The 13,381-nt window shown below is 47.0% G+C and overlaps 1 protein-coding gene across 1 annotated transcript in view; it reads right to left on the minus strand.

The window, feature by feature from the left end:
* LOC119462377 (uncharacterized) overlaps nucleotides 1-13,381 on the minus strand; it is a 69,190-nt gene that overhangs the window by 28,683 nt on the left and 27,126 nt on the right. The window contains exons 2-3 of the mRNA XM_037723721.2: nucleotides 3,651-3,730; nucleotides 3,468-3,521 (exon numbers count right to left, since the gene is read on the minus strand). Coding sequence (XP_037579649.2) covers nucleotides 3,468-3,521; nucleotides 3,651-3,730 — 134 coding nt within the window. The remainder of the gene's footprint in view (nucleotides 1-3,467; nucleotides 3,522-3,650; nucleotides 3,731-13,381) is intronic.

Consider the following 13,381-nt stretch of genomic DNA (forward strand, 5'->3'; position numbering starts at 1 on the left):
TCTATTGCATAAGCTTGATCTTAAAAATTCTACCTGCCCCGATCAGATTTCTAACTCATTCTTAAGTCGATATGCAAGCTGGACATCACTATATCTATTTAAAATATTCACTCTTTCTCTTCAAACATCAGTGTTACCAGACTATTGGGGCAAGGCTGCAATAATTCCAATACATAAACCGGGCTCGAAATTAAATTTAAATAACTACCGCCCAGTGTCATTAACAAGCTCATGCTGCAAAATAATGGAACGCGTAATATTTAAGGCCATAATAACTCACCTAGAAACAAACGAACTTCTATATAAAAGATGTCGCAGTTTCGCCCGAAAGGCGAAGCATCGATTCCAATAGCAAATTAGTAGAGAGCTATTCGGAGTAGGGATAGTAGCTTTATCGGCTGCATAAACTTGGACACATTGGCTTACTAACTGAATTAACAATCGTGGTGTCAGCGCGCACAAGCAAACATGAATAGATCACACTGTATGACCGCAGCCAACGACTGTGAAAACGCTAGCAGCAAGCGCAGGTTCACGCAGTCTATCGCTTCAACGGAAACTGAGCGGCGAATGCACAGCGCATACAAACGTCAGAGCCGTGTGGAGATAAGAGACGGTGCGGGCGACGGGCACCGCCGGGCAAAGGGCACATGCGAAGTGGTTGGCAGAGGAGAAGCTGCCCCCCCCCCCTCTTCCCGTTTCTTGCTTTCGCGTGGGAGATTAAGTGGCAAGATACGCCTTTGGTGCCGGAGCACAGCGCCGCCCCGCCTCCCTCCCTCCCCTACCGCCACGGCCTTTCGCGCGACGGTCGTGTTTGCTTTCCACCGTGCGTTCGCTCTCCGTGATAGTGCGCGGGGGAGTTCGCCCTCCGGGATAGCGTGCGTCCCCCGCGCGCTTTCGCTCGCTCCTACGGCGCGCGGCGACGATTTTCTCGCCCTTGGAATCTATACGGAACCTCACGGCGACGACGACGGCGACGCCGACGGCAGAAATCTGGTTGAAGTGTCCATATAATTGCTATCGCAATAAAACAGCACGGTTTCATATCAAACCTGTCCACTATAACCAAATTAGCTGAGTTAACTCATGACATAGCTAACGTACTTAATAATGATGGCCATTTAGATGCAATTTTTCTAGACTTTTCTAAAGCGTTTGACGTAGTTCCACACCAGGATTAACTCACAAAATTATCGGCTTTTGGTATTAGTAATAAAATAATATCATGGATTAACAGTTTTCTAACCAATTGTAAACAGGGCGTCGCAATCAATTATCATCTTTCACAACCACTCGATGCCTACTCCGCAGTACCTCAAGGATCGATCGTTCTGGCACCACTCTTGTTCTTGATGTACATAACGACATCCAGTTTTCCATTAAAATATTGTCGCAGTTTCACCTGAAAGGCGAAGCATCAATTGCGATAGCAAATTTGTAGAGAGCTATACGGAGTAATGATAGTAGCTTTATCAGCTGTATAAATTTGGACATGCAGCAGCACCGGCAACACGCAGAACTGTTGTCGACGCCGTCGGCGTTTTGCCCGCGTTCGCACAAAATGCGTGCGGCGTTGGTGACTGTTGCCGGAGCCTCTGATATAAATAGGCATGATAAGTGGTTCTTGAGGGAAAGGGAAAGGTTGGCGCTATCTTCTGGTGCCGCAGCTACACGTCGCCTCCCTTCCCTCCCCCCTACGGCCTTTCGTGCGTCAGAAGAAGGCGCGTTTGCTCTACATATATGGTGATTGTAAAGGAGGAAAGAGACGCCTACTTCTGCAGCCCTTAAGGGAGCACGGCACAGAACGCGCGTTTGTTCTCCGCCGTTCGTTCACTCCCCGTGAAAGCGCGCGTCCCTCGCGCCCTTTCACTCGCACATACAGCGTTCGGCGGCGCGCGGCGACTATTTCATCTCCATTGACGTCATACGGAACCTCACGGCGACGGCGACGGCGACAGCGACGGCGACGGCGACGCCGACGGCAGAAATCTGCTTTGGAGTGTCCATATAATTGCTATCGCAATAAAACTCAATTCAGATGCGCCTGTTTGCTGACGACTGTGTCGTGTACACAGTCGTCCACAACTCAGACGAGCAGATAGAACTTCACAATTTACTGCAAACAATTTACTCTTGGTGCAACACTTGGGGCATAAAACTGAACACCTCAAAACACATTACATTTGTTTCACGAATAAGAAACGCCCGCTTAACTTTACGTATTCTATCGGAAGCTCAATAATCAACAAAAGCGACCAGGTAAAATACCTAGGTATTAAACTCCCGGGAGCCTTAACTGGGAGGCTCATATTTGGACAATGTGTCAAAAAGCCGAAGGCAAACTATCCTTTTTAAAAAGGAAACTGCGCGCAGCACTACCAGACGTCAAACTAATTGCGTACAAAACACTAATAAGGCCATGCCTAGAATACGCTGATTTATTCTGGAGCCCTTATCAAAAATGCCTTATAAAAAATAGAACGCATAGAAGAATTAGTAGTTAGATTTGTATATTCGGAATACAAAAGGCAGTCTAGTATCTCAGGTCTGCTCGCAAGGAGAAACATAATATCCCTCTCAAAGAGAAGAGCAATTTCACGATTAAAATTCATCTATCAATAATACCATGGTCATTTCCAGATAACACGTTCTCATTAACTGCAAGATCCTCCAAAACGCTCAACCAGACTAAATCATTCCAAAACAATCTATATTCCCCCAAGTCATGTTAATGTTCACAAACGCACCCTTTTTCCATCAGCCATTTCCCAGTGGAACAAGTTAACAAACGAAATTGTGTGTTGCAATAACATAGACTCTTTTATTAACCGCATTCAGTGTATGGACTTTTCAACATGATTTTTTTATCACTACATTTCTGTACCACTCCTGCATGGGCCGTGAAGGGCCTGCAGTATATTCAAATAAAAAAAATAAAAAAGTGTTTTATGAGCCACGTGAAAACTTTAAAAGTCGTAGTGCTGGATTCTGAAAGAAAGGCACCGCAGACGATATTCATGTCTTACTCTGGATCAAAGGTTGTCATGCAGTCACTAGCGTGTGAGACTTCCTTTCAAAATGCATTTATCGAACTCCCGTGCTGTTGGACAGCACTTCCTCCAATGCTCCAGCTTTTACAGGGCATCACGACTGTTCACGAAGTGAGGTTCTTAACAAATTGAGTATATTTTGCGGTCCCGGTGACATTGTTTGCTGTATCTGAACAACAATCAAACACACAGCACAAACTATTAGCTACGTGTAAAGATATAAAGTAGCAAGTGATGCCCATTGTCTCAAACATGCGATTTTGGACTGCTGTCACTTGACCTCTTCAACACATTGTTAATTTTCAAGGCGCCAAACCACTAGCTTTTTCAGACCTGTCTACACAAGGATCCTATAGAACTTTTCATGTGATAGAAGAATTGCTATCTAAAGCATGTTTGCATCCACATTCCACTCACCTATATCCCTGTAAAGGTCCTTTCCTTTTTCTCTAGTACGAAAGGTTGTTTCTTCTGAAATAGCGGTCAAACAAAATTTGTAAATTACAATGTTGCGAGTTTTCTCAAAAAAAAAAAAAAACTCCCGCAATACCAATACTCAAACACTTGTGAATGTGCCTCTCGTGTAAATTTTTAACTTACTTGGCCAAAAATCGAGTTCCATGTAGGGGCCGCCTGTTTCACGGTCATACCCCAGCTTGGCGTTAACAGGATTGTCATATCTGAAATCATATCACACCTACGTTAACAGACAAAGACGTAGTTATCACTATTTCCAAATTCTCACACAAGGCATGTCAACTTTATTTAACACAGCTACATCACCACTTTGTGGCGGTTAGCGGAGTAAAATCGCGTGCGAATTTAGACAAGTAGCGCTTTCTTATACGCTGGTATTCATGCTTATTATATAGTATAAGTATACGTAGGGCAATTGTTTTTGTTTAACAAAAGGTTTTTCAAGAATAGCTCCAATATGCGCCAGTCCTCAGAGAATAAGGAAATCTCAGTTCGTGGAATTGAAGCATTATGAAAAGATGGTAAGTTTTGTGATGAGACAAGAACGCATCAAGGTAGTGGTATCACGGTAGTATTATTAACAGTAAGGTAGAAGCATTGAATTTCGTACCAGAGCAGTGGAAGCGATGTACATTAGTCTGGTAGATATATTTAACGGCATCTTATAGGTGTTTGCAACTCATTGCAAATAGGACAATTAACTTGGATTAACTGGAGGCACCATTTAGGGAGCTCTTAATTATAGTTGAAAGAAGTTGGTGAGCAACCAGGCAACCATTAATTTATCAAGTTAAGTGGAATATATTGTGACGGGGCGTCAAATAGATAAAGGTGGGATAGGATTTATATACAGGGACTTTTGGTAGAGATGGCCACGATCGCTGAACACGCGCAGCGTTCCCCGGCGATCGTCGTCTTCTTAATGCAAGGAGGCGGTCCGTAACAACTAACCGCCCCGGCGGGCTGAGCGCCGTCTCGGCGCAGACTAATTAATTACACGAGGAGGCGACGGAAAAGTACGGCTTCAGTCGGGATACGTACACGACGTCACGAGATGGCAAGGTAGATGGTGAAGAACTGCCCAGTGGGGTTATTTCATAGTTCACGTCACTAAGTTGCCGTAAAACCTTGTAACGTCCGGTGTAACGCAATAGAAGCTTTTCGGAGAGACCGACGCGACGAGAAGGGGTCCAGAGAAGCACAAGAGATCCCGGAGAAAAGCAGAGGTGCCGGTGGCTGCGGTCATAACGGTCCTTTTGTAGTAATTGTGAGTCGGATAGTCGCTCATGAGCTATCTGACGTGCCAGATGGGCTCGCGCGGCTGCATCGTGGGCATACTCCGTGGTATGTTGTAGAACAGCAGGTAGGAGCGTGTCAAGAGGCAATGCAGGGTGGTGGCCATACAGGTGGTAAAATGGCGAAAAACCGTCGGTGTCGTTACGCGAGGAGTTGTACGCGAACGTGATGTATGGCAAAGCGCTGTCCCAGTCCCGATGATCGTCAGACACGTACATCGACAGCATATCGGTTAAGGTGTGGTTCAGCCTTTCGGTGAGCCCGTTGGTCTGCGGGTGGTACGCAGCAGTGAGCTTGTGCTCCACAGAACAGGAAGGAAGGAGGTCATCGACAACTTTCGTCAAGAAGTAGCGGCCTCAGTCTGCAAGCAGTTGCCTAGGAGCACCATGACGAAGGATGACGTCATGAAGGAGGAAATCGGCGACGTCAGTGGCGCAACTAGTCGGCAAAGTTCGCGTGATGGCAATACGCGTAGCGTAGTCGGTCACAACTGCGATCCACTTGTTCCCTGAAGCAGACGTAGGAAATGGACCGAGGAGGTCGAGCTCGACGCGGTAAAATGGCTCCTGGGGTATGTGAATAGGATGCAGAAGGCCTGCAGGCAACCCCCAGGGCCGTTTACGTCGCTGACAAAGGTCACACGCAGCAAAGTAGCGTCGAACAGATCGGTACAGAGCTGGCCAGAATAACTGGCACCGCACGCGATCGTATGTGCGGGATACGCCAAGATGGCCAGAGGTCGGAGCATCGTGGAGTTCTTGGAGAACAGTAGCACGAAGATGCTTGGGAAGAACAAGCAGAAGCTCTGGGCCGTCGGGAGTGGTACTACGACGGTAAAGAATATCGTCGTGAAGCTCAAACAGGCGAAGCGATGAATCGGGCTGACGAGAAGGGAGGCGGCCTATAGATCGTAACGTGTCGTCACTTTGCTGTCCAGCGCGTATGTTGGCAAGATCTGCAATAGCCATGACGAAGTCACCGTTATCACGTTCGGCGGTGTCGGGAGGGTCGACAGGGTGGCAGTCAGCCCGTGGAATAGCCAGAAATTTTTTTTTTTTTTTTTTTGGGGGGGGGGGGGGGGCTCAGGTTGCAGCGCGGCCTCCTCCTTATAGAATTTGTCGAGGGATCAAATGCATGAATAATAACTGCATTGCCAATTTCATTGTATATTAGATGCTGCAAAGGAATTATTGAACGCTATGCACTGTCCATTATAATATGTATGTTTTCATAACAGAATATATTCGTAAGCCCCCAAAATTGTGGCAGAAATAACTGATATCAATGCTTCCGTGTTTTTTTGTCTAATTAATAAGTAAAGAAAGCATTACATGAACTTTAGAACTATTGACCCTTTTCGCTGAGCAGTTTGTTTTAGAGAAACGAGATGGCGCTCACGGCGGCGCGCCATACCTCTCCTCAGCGACCGCGCACGAATACGAAACCATTACCGATTCTACCTTGCTTCTGTGCGATCAGCTGTCGGAAATGCAACTGAGTTTTCGCTAACACACTGTGCTCCAATCATGCTAGATTGAATAATGTGGATTGAAGACGTGTGCAGTAGTTGGCTGCAAAAATAGTGACTGGCATGTTAAGGAATAGAATGAATCTGTGTGGCAAAGTTCGCGGACAGCTGCTGCAACTGTCCGAACGTGTTCCGGCACTTCGTGATGTACGGCTTTCCTAGAGGATACAGAAATTTGCTCATCCGCCAGCCTTGTATCGCTAACCTTCAAAGAAAGGGCTTCAACCCCAGAACGTCGGCAACAGTGAGTACCACTCGTTAAACAATGACAAAGGGAGTAGCGCCGCTTCCTGTCATAGTAAGTTTCGCGCACGTTATATATACACATCTGTCCCAAATGGCAGGAAAACTTACGCCGGCTCTATCGCCGACGTATCAAGAATAACTGAATGGGCGCATTCTTGAATATATGCGCACTGTATATGCACAATAAATAATGGACTACACCTATGGCGCACGAATGGTCGAAGCTGAATGTTTCGTGACGGTCCACAAGAGTAAGCAAGTTACTAGCTGTAATATATATTTGCTACAAGGTATTACAATGTACAAAACAGCTACGTTTCAAGCCTTGTGCGCAGCAAGAACAAATCTATCGGATTCGGAACTGAGCACACCCGCGAGCGATTAGGCAGAAAATAATCAGATAGTGACCGCACCGAGGAACTTCACTGAGTCAGAAACTGACAAGCCACTGCTTCAAAATATTTGCCGAATAAAGAACAAAGAGCAAAACACACTAATCCTGACAGAATTCATAATCGCAAATCTTGGAGTGCATATTTAGCCCCGCTTTTAGAAGCACCATATAAACTGCCTGAGCCGTTTGGACATAGCTCAATCAGCTCAGAAAGCGCTTTTGCATGTTCTCTGAATCTGTGATCAAAGCTTCGTGTCGTCCACCTAGTCACCGTCTACGATATCTCCGAAAACAGAGGTTTTCTAAGCCGCGCCGGCGTCATACACTTCCATTGTAAACAAGGAGGCAACGGAGGCAGTTGAGGCAAGCAATGGACGCGTCACCACGTGATCAAATATGGCAGCGCCCGCGGGATCGCCGCGAAAAGGGTCAATATCAGTTCAAAACCAGCAAAGCAGTGCATGCCGCTTATATGAAAAACGTAAAGTCCATGAAATGAATAAGTTGAGGACAAATATTTTGATGAATCTTTGTCATTCAAGAACCTTGTTTACATTTTTCTACATATGCAACGGCCAGGAAGAAACCTCAATGACGCTATCCCTCGTTGCAATCGATTACGTAGGAGCAGCTGTAATTCGTCGTGTATTGTAATTACACCAAGATAATACTCGCCGCAGTGAGTACAAATAAAAAGTGGGAGTTCTGCAAAGTATATATTAGAAATGCGAAGATAGAATGGAGTATACAAATGCGAAGATACAACTCGCTAACGGGCAAAAAAAGAGTCGTTGGAAACAAAGTTCACTGCTTGTATACACAAAACCTCGCAGTAAGATATTTAAAAATACGTATGACTCTCCAATAAATCTACGTATTTAAGCAAACGTCAGTGTATATAATGCGTCAAATACGACAAATAAACATGTTGCTCAGTCACAGATAGTAAACTTTGAGCACAGAAAGACAGATTATCCTGGCAAGAACATAACTATGATCGCAGAAATAGTGATATGTACTTGGGCCATGCAGCGGTCACGACAGTGCCATGTGGGTAGCATAATAGAGGAATAATGCATAAATCAGTACGAAAATGTGTAATTTAACTGCCTGCACAACGCCAACAATTATTCTGCACCCAAAATTAAAGGAGGGTATTCCTTCGTTCTAAAAAAGAAATAAAAGCAGGTAGCTGAAAAGGAAAGAAAAGGACAAACGAAGGCCACAGATGATGCAGTAAGTTGAACTACCCAATATCCGGGTGTTTTTGGCGAACGCCGCGTGGGCCGGGCTTTCAATGAGCAAGGTCGGTCAAAATTGGTTATTGGTATCCTCGTAATTTTTGTATTCGCGTGATAATTGTGATCATGATGCTAACTGCTAGAATAAACGGCGAAAATTTGTGCGGTTTTAAAAGCTAATGAGCGGTCATACGTTTTCATAATTAAGAACTTATGGACCTGAAGAAACAGTGCTTTTTACGTGCATTGATTTTTGCTGCTTCGCTATCTAAAGGACAAACTTCTCTCGGCGGGAAAGTTGAGCGAAGCGGTCACGTTGATGCCGACGTCTCTGTGGGTGTATGGAAGCACCAGCCTAACCATGCGTTCCACATACATTGTAGAGTGCAAGTAGTTTTTTAGTAAACTCTTGTTAAAAAATATTCTCTTTGCGCTGGCAGTGGTGACTGGAAGGGTGACTAGAAGCTGCAGCAGTATTTACACATTTATATAGAAGCTGCTGTCGCAGGGAAAGATGGGCATCTATTCTGGTGCTAAAACCTAAAACACTCCCTTGATGTCGTTGGCATACTTGTTTAGGTACCTTGCAGAAACAGTAGGCTGTTCGATTCCAGCGATGTCCGTCGTTTCGTCAGGAAGTATGGAGAAGCAGCCTGCTTTTGAATCTAAGCTTTCTTTGATAATGTCACCACAAATTTCAATAATTTGGTTTTGTGCGTCTGGGCTTAAATACGAGGCAATACTGGGGCAACTTTCCAAATGGTTCTTCAGATATGTATCTCCACAATCAGCTCGCATGCGAAGAATCACTCTGAAAATGTCTGTATTTTCAGCAGGGGCATTGCTTAAATCCATAGGGCCCCTGTCCCTGTGGCCACGGAGAGCCAGACCTTGTCGCCCGCAAAAAAAAAAAAAATCCTCAATAATAGGCCGTTCACTTTCTTCTGTTTTCTCATATTTTACTTTGCCTGCCCTGGTCCAGCTGATCAATCACATTGGGCACGCTTCCTGAAAATGTTTGGAGAAAATTATCAGCTGCTAGCTGACAGTCACGGTGATATTTAGTATTTTCGTGTGTGTGGAAGATTGCGAGCGCGCGCTTCCATTTATGGAACGGCTTGGACAGGAGGGCTCCAGTGCGCGCATTTTGGCCCAAGTTTATAAGAACATTAACCCCATAAAGTTCTAGAATTGAAAAACTTTTAAAGCATGCCTTTGGAAATGTCAGCGCACCTGTCGCGTCAAAAGTTTATAAGAACTTTACACCCATAAAGTTTCGTAATTGAAATCCATGCGCTCCGTATATTCCGCGGCCGCTGCGAGATGCCGCAACGCGCCCGCTCGCTATCGAAAAGCCGTTGAAAGTTTGTGCTTGGGGCTCCTTGCGTTACGTGACTCCAGGTGCAAGGGCGTTGCCACGAAATCCAGCCCGAGTTCGCAATGTTCGTGCCGAAATGTCTTTTCGAGCGTGAAAAAGACATTGTAGACAAAATCCAGAATGATTGCCGGCGTCGGTGGTAGTTTTGGGCGGCGCTGCATGCCAGCACCAAAACATTTCGGGGGGGGGGGGGGGCTGAAGCCCCATCAGCCCCCCCCCCCCCCTGGCTACGCGCCTGCAGTCAGCATATTGGTGCATCCGGCCAGATTTGTAGAGCACGTCAAAGGTGTACTCCTGTGGTCGTAACGCCCAGTGGCCAAGCCTTCCTGTAGGATCCTTCAGCGACAAGAGCCAGCAAAGGGTATGGTGGTCCGTGACAACGGAAAACGTTCGGCCGTACAAATAAGGATGGAATTTTGCCACAGCCCAGACAAAAGCCAGGCATTCGCGCTCAGTTATCGAATTCCGCTCTGACGACGAGAGAAGGCGGCTGGCGTAGGCAATGACGCGGTCCTGGTCATTCTGGTGTTGGGCGAATACTGCACCTATGCCGTGGCCACTAGCGTCGGTGCGAACTTCTGTAGGGACCGACGGGTCATAATGCGCCAAAATGGGCAGTGAAGTGAGTAAACTGACCGGGGTGGTGAATACGGCAGCTTGTGCACGACCCCAGAAAAAAGCGATGTCCTTCTTGAGTAGGTCAGTAAGCGGCCGGGCAATGTCGGCAAAATTCCTGACAAAGTGGCAGAAGTAGGAACACAAGCCGTCAAAACTCCGTACATCGCTAACTGAGCGAGGAACAGGAAAGTTTCGGATGGCACGCACCTTGTCGGGGTCAGGTTGGACACCGCTAACACTAACAAGGTGACCGAGAACGGTGATGTGACGCCGAGCGAAACGACACTGGGAGGAGTTAACTTGTAGGCCAGCGCGGCGAAACACTTCGAGAAAGGCCGACAGGCGGGCTAGGTGGTCCTCAAAAGTAGCCTTAAAGACAATCACGTCATCTACATAGAATAAACACGTAGACCGTGCACTTATAGCCCAGAAGGAGAGAATCCATCATTCGCTCGAAGGTTGCGGGGGCATTACACAATCTACAAGGCAGAATTATAGACCCATTAGCTTGCTTTCAGTATTGTATAAAATATTCACCTAGATTATTTCCAATAGAATCAGGGCAACACTTCACTTCAGCCAACCAAGAGAACAGGCTGGCTTCAGGAAGGGATATTCTACGATGGATCATATCCATGTCATCAATCATGTAATCGAGAAATATGCGGAGTGCAATCAACCTCTCTATATGGCTTTCATAGATTATGAAAAGGCATTTGATTCAGTAGAGATAGCAGTAGTCATAAAGGCATTGCGCAATCAAGGAGTACCGGAGGCATACGCCAATATCTTGGCAAATATCTACAAGGATTCCACAGCTACCTTGGTTCTCCACAATAAAAGTAGAAAGCCACCTATCAAGAAATGGGTCAGGCAAGGAGACACAATCTCTCCAATGCTATTTATTCACTGCATGCTTAGAAGAAGTATTCAAGCTCTTAGACTGGGAAGGCTTAGGAGTGAGGATCAGCGGCGAATATCTCAGCAACCTTCGGTTTGCAGATGACATTGTCCAATTCATCAACAATGGAGACGAATTACAGCAGATGAATGAGGACCTTAATCGAGAAAGTGTAAGAATTCGGTTGAAGATGAATATGCAGAAGACAAAGATATTGTGACCGACTGGTGACCTCTAGGTGACGGCGAGCGGCTGGACCATGTCGTGGCAGCGTCAGGATTGTAGGGGTGTGCCGCAGATAGTGGGTCAAAAGGGCTGCGATCAAGGCGGCGAGCATGGCCAAAGGATGAAGTACGTGGCGGGAACGACTAGCGGTTGTGACAGTAGCGAGCAACGTGCCCGACACGGCGGCTGTTAAAGCAGATAGGCCGATTGTCTTCAGTTCGCGAATCAGCAGGGTTCCGCGATTGTGGAAAGAACCGTGGATACCGAGGGACGATGTTGGGGCCCCGGAAGCGGATGTAGGGCTCACAACGGCGCAAGCAGCGTGAACCCCGAGATTCGCGAATTCGTTTACCACGATGGCTTGGACGAGTGAAACAGCTGGCGTGCTCGAGTCACCGGCGTTAGAGCTGGTAAAGAGGCTAGCGGGAGCCATAGCCTCGATTTCGCGGCGGACAATCTTTGTCAATAAGGCCGACGGCGGTGAAAGGTTAGATGGCGGCCGCTCTTCACACGAAGACGTTGCAGCGGTGTTAGGAAGCCGGGCGAATGGTCGTTCAATACGGCGGCTCTTAGCCTGCTCGAAGCGCTGACACTCCTCGATCGACGGTAGCACAATTTCGGCACATGAGCAAATTGAATGCGTCGTCCGCTATCCCTTTCAGGACGTGGCCAACCTTGTCAGACTCTGGCATGTTACTGTGAGCTTTACGGCACAGCGCTAGCACATCCTGTATGTACGACAAATATGATTCCGTGGACCTCTGGGCTCGAGTTGACAGCTGTTGCTTCGCAGCGATTTTTCGACTGGTGGCCTTATCGAACAGGTTACGGAGCTTTTGTTTGAATGTATACCAGCTCCCAAAGTCGGCCTCGTGATTGTCATACCACGACTTCGCCGTTCCACTAAGATAAAACACCACATTGGCCATCATGACTGTCAGGTCCCAGTGGTTGGAATCGCTCACCCGTTCGTATAGCGTGAGCCATTCCTCAACGTCGATACCATCGGCGCCGTTGAACGTTCCAGGGTCTCGGGGTTGGACTACTACAATCGGTGTCCGTGGCGCAGAAGCAGATTCCGGTTGGTGTGCCATGGTGGTCGCACCGCAGCGCGACCGCTTCGGAGCTCCGTCGTCTGGCGAGAATACCCCGCACCTTCCAACAATGTATGACGGGGCGTCAAATAGATCAAAGAGGGACAGTATTTATATACAGGGACTGTTGACAGAGATGACCAAGATGGCTGAACACGCGCAGCGTTCCCCGGCGATCGTTGTCTTCTTCCTTAATGCAAGGAGGGGCCCGTAACAATATTTTCGTATTAAAAAGGCAGCCGATCCACTGAGTTGAAATGTACATCCCTTTGAGGGTGAATGCCGTAAATATACGGCGCCGCGAACAAGCCCCAAATGGTCGATGCCGTATATTTACAAAGCCGTCTGTAAGTTTGAAAAACAGGCCAATTTTTCAACTATTTGTTGCCCAGCAAGTGCTGCCGGACTGTGTGCATGGATACAACCAATTTTTGTTTTGGCTCCATAACCTCTTGGTTTTCATTCCACGGCTTTTTTACGCGCGATCGTGCGATCGTGCGCGTAACACCGATCCCGTGTATCAGAGCCTGTGAACGTCAACCACAGCGATCACAAGGCAATACTGTGCAAGTGCAGAGTCGTCCGTGAAAGTGTGAGTGTGTGCGTATAATCAACGGCTACGTGATCTAAAATAAAGGCTATGCAACTTAACGAAATGTGTCTTCATTCAACTTCAACATTAAAAAGTACAATCCTAAACAAGCAATCAAATCCCATGTGCATCGCATCGGGTCGCTCAGCATTGCTTGGGTTCGTTGCGTGGTCGTTGGCTTTGGACTTTGACTGTGATTCAGTTTGCATGGGCGAAAGCTTCGCGAAAGAAAGGGGCTTTGAATTTTTATTGCGATAGCAATTATATGGACACTCCAAGCAAATTTCTGTCATCGGCGTTGTCGTCGCCGTCACCGTCGCGGTCGCCGTCGCCATCGTCGT

This window comes from Dermacentor silvarum, chromosome 8 (assembly GCF_013339745.2).
Source record: "Dermacentor silvarum isolate Dsil-2018 chromosome 8, BIME_Dsil_1.4, whole genome shotgun sequence".
NCBI lineage: Eukaryota > Metazoa > Arthropoda > Arachnida > Ixodida > Ixodidae > Dermacentor > Dermacentor silvarum.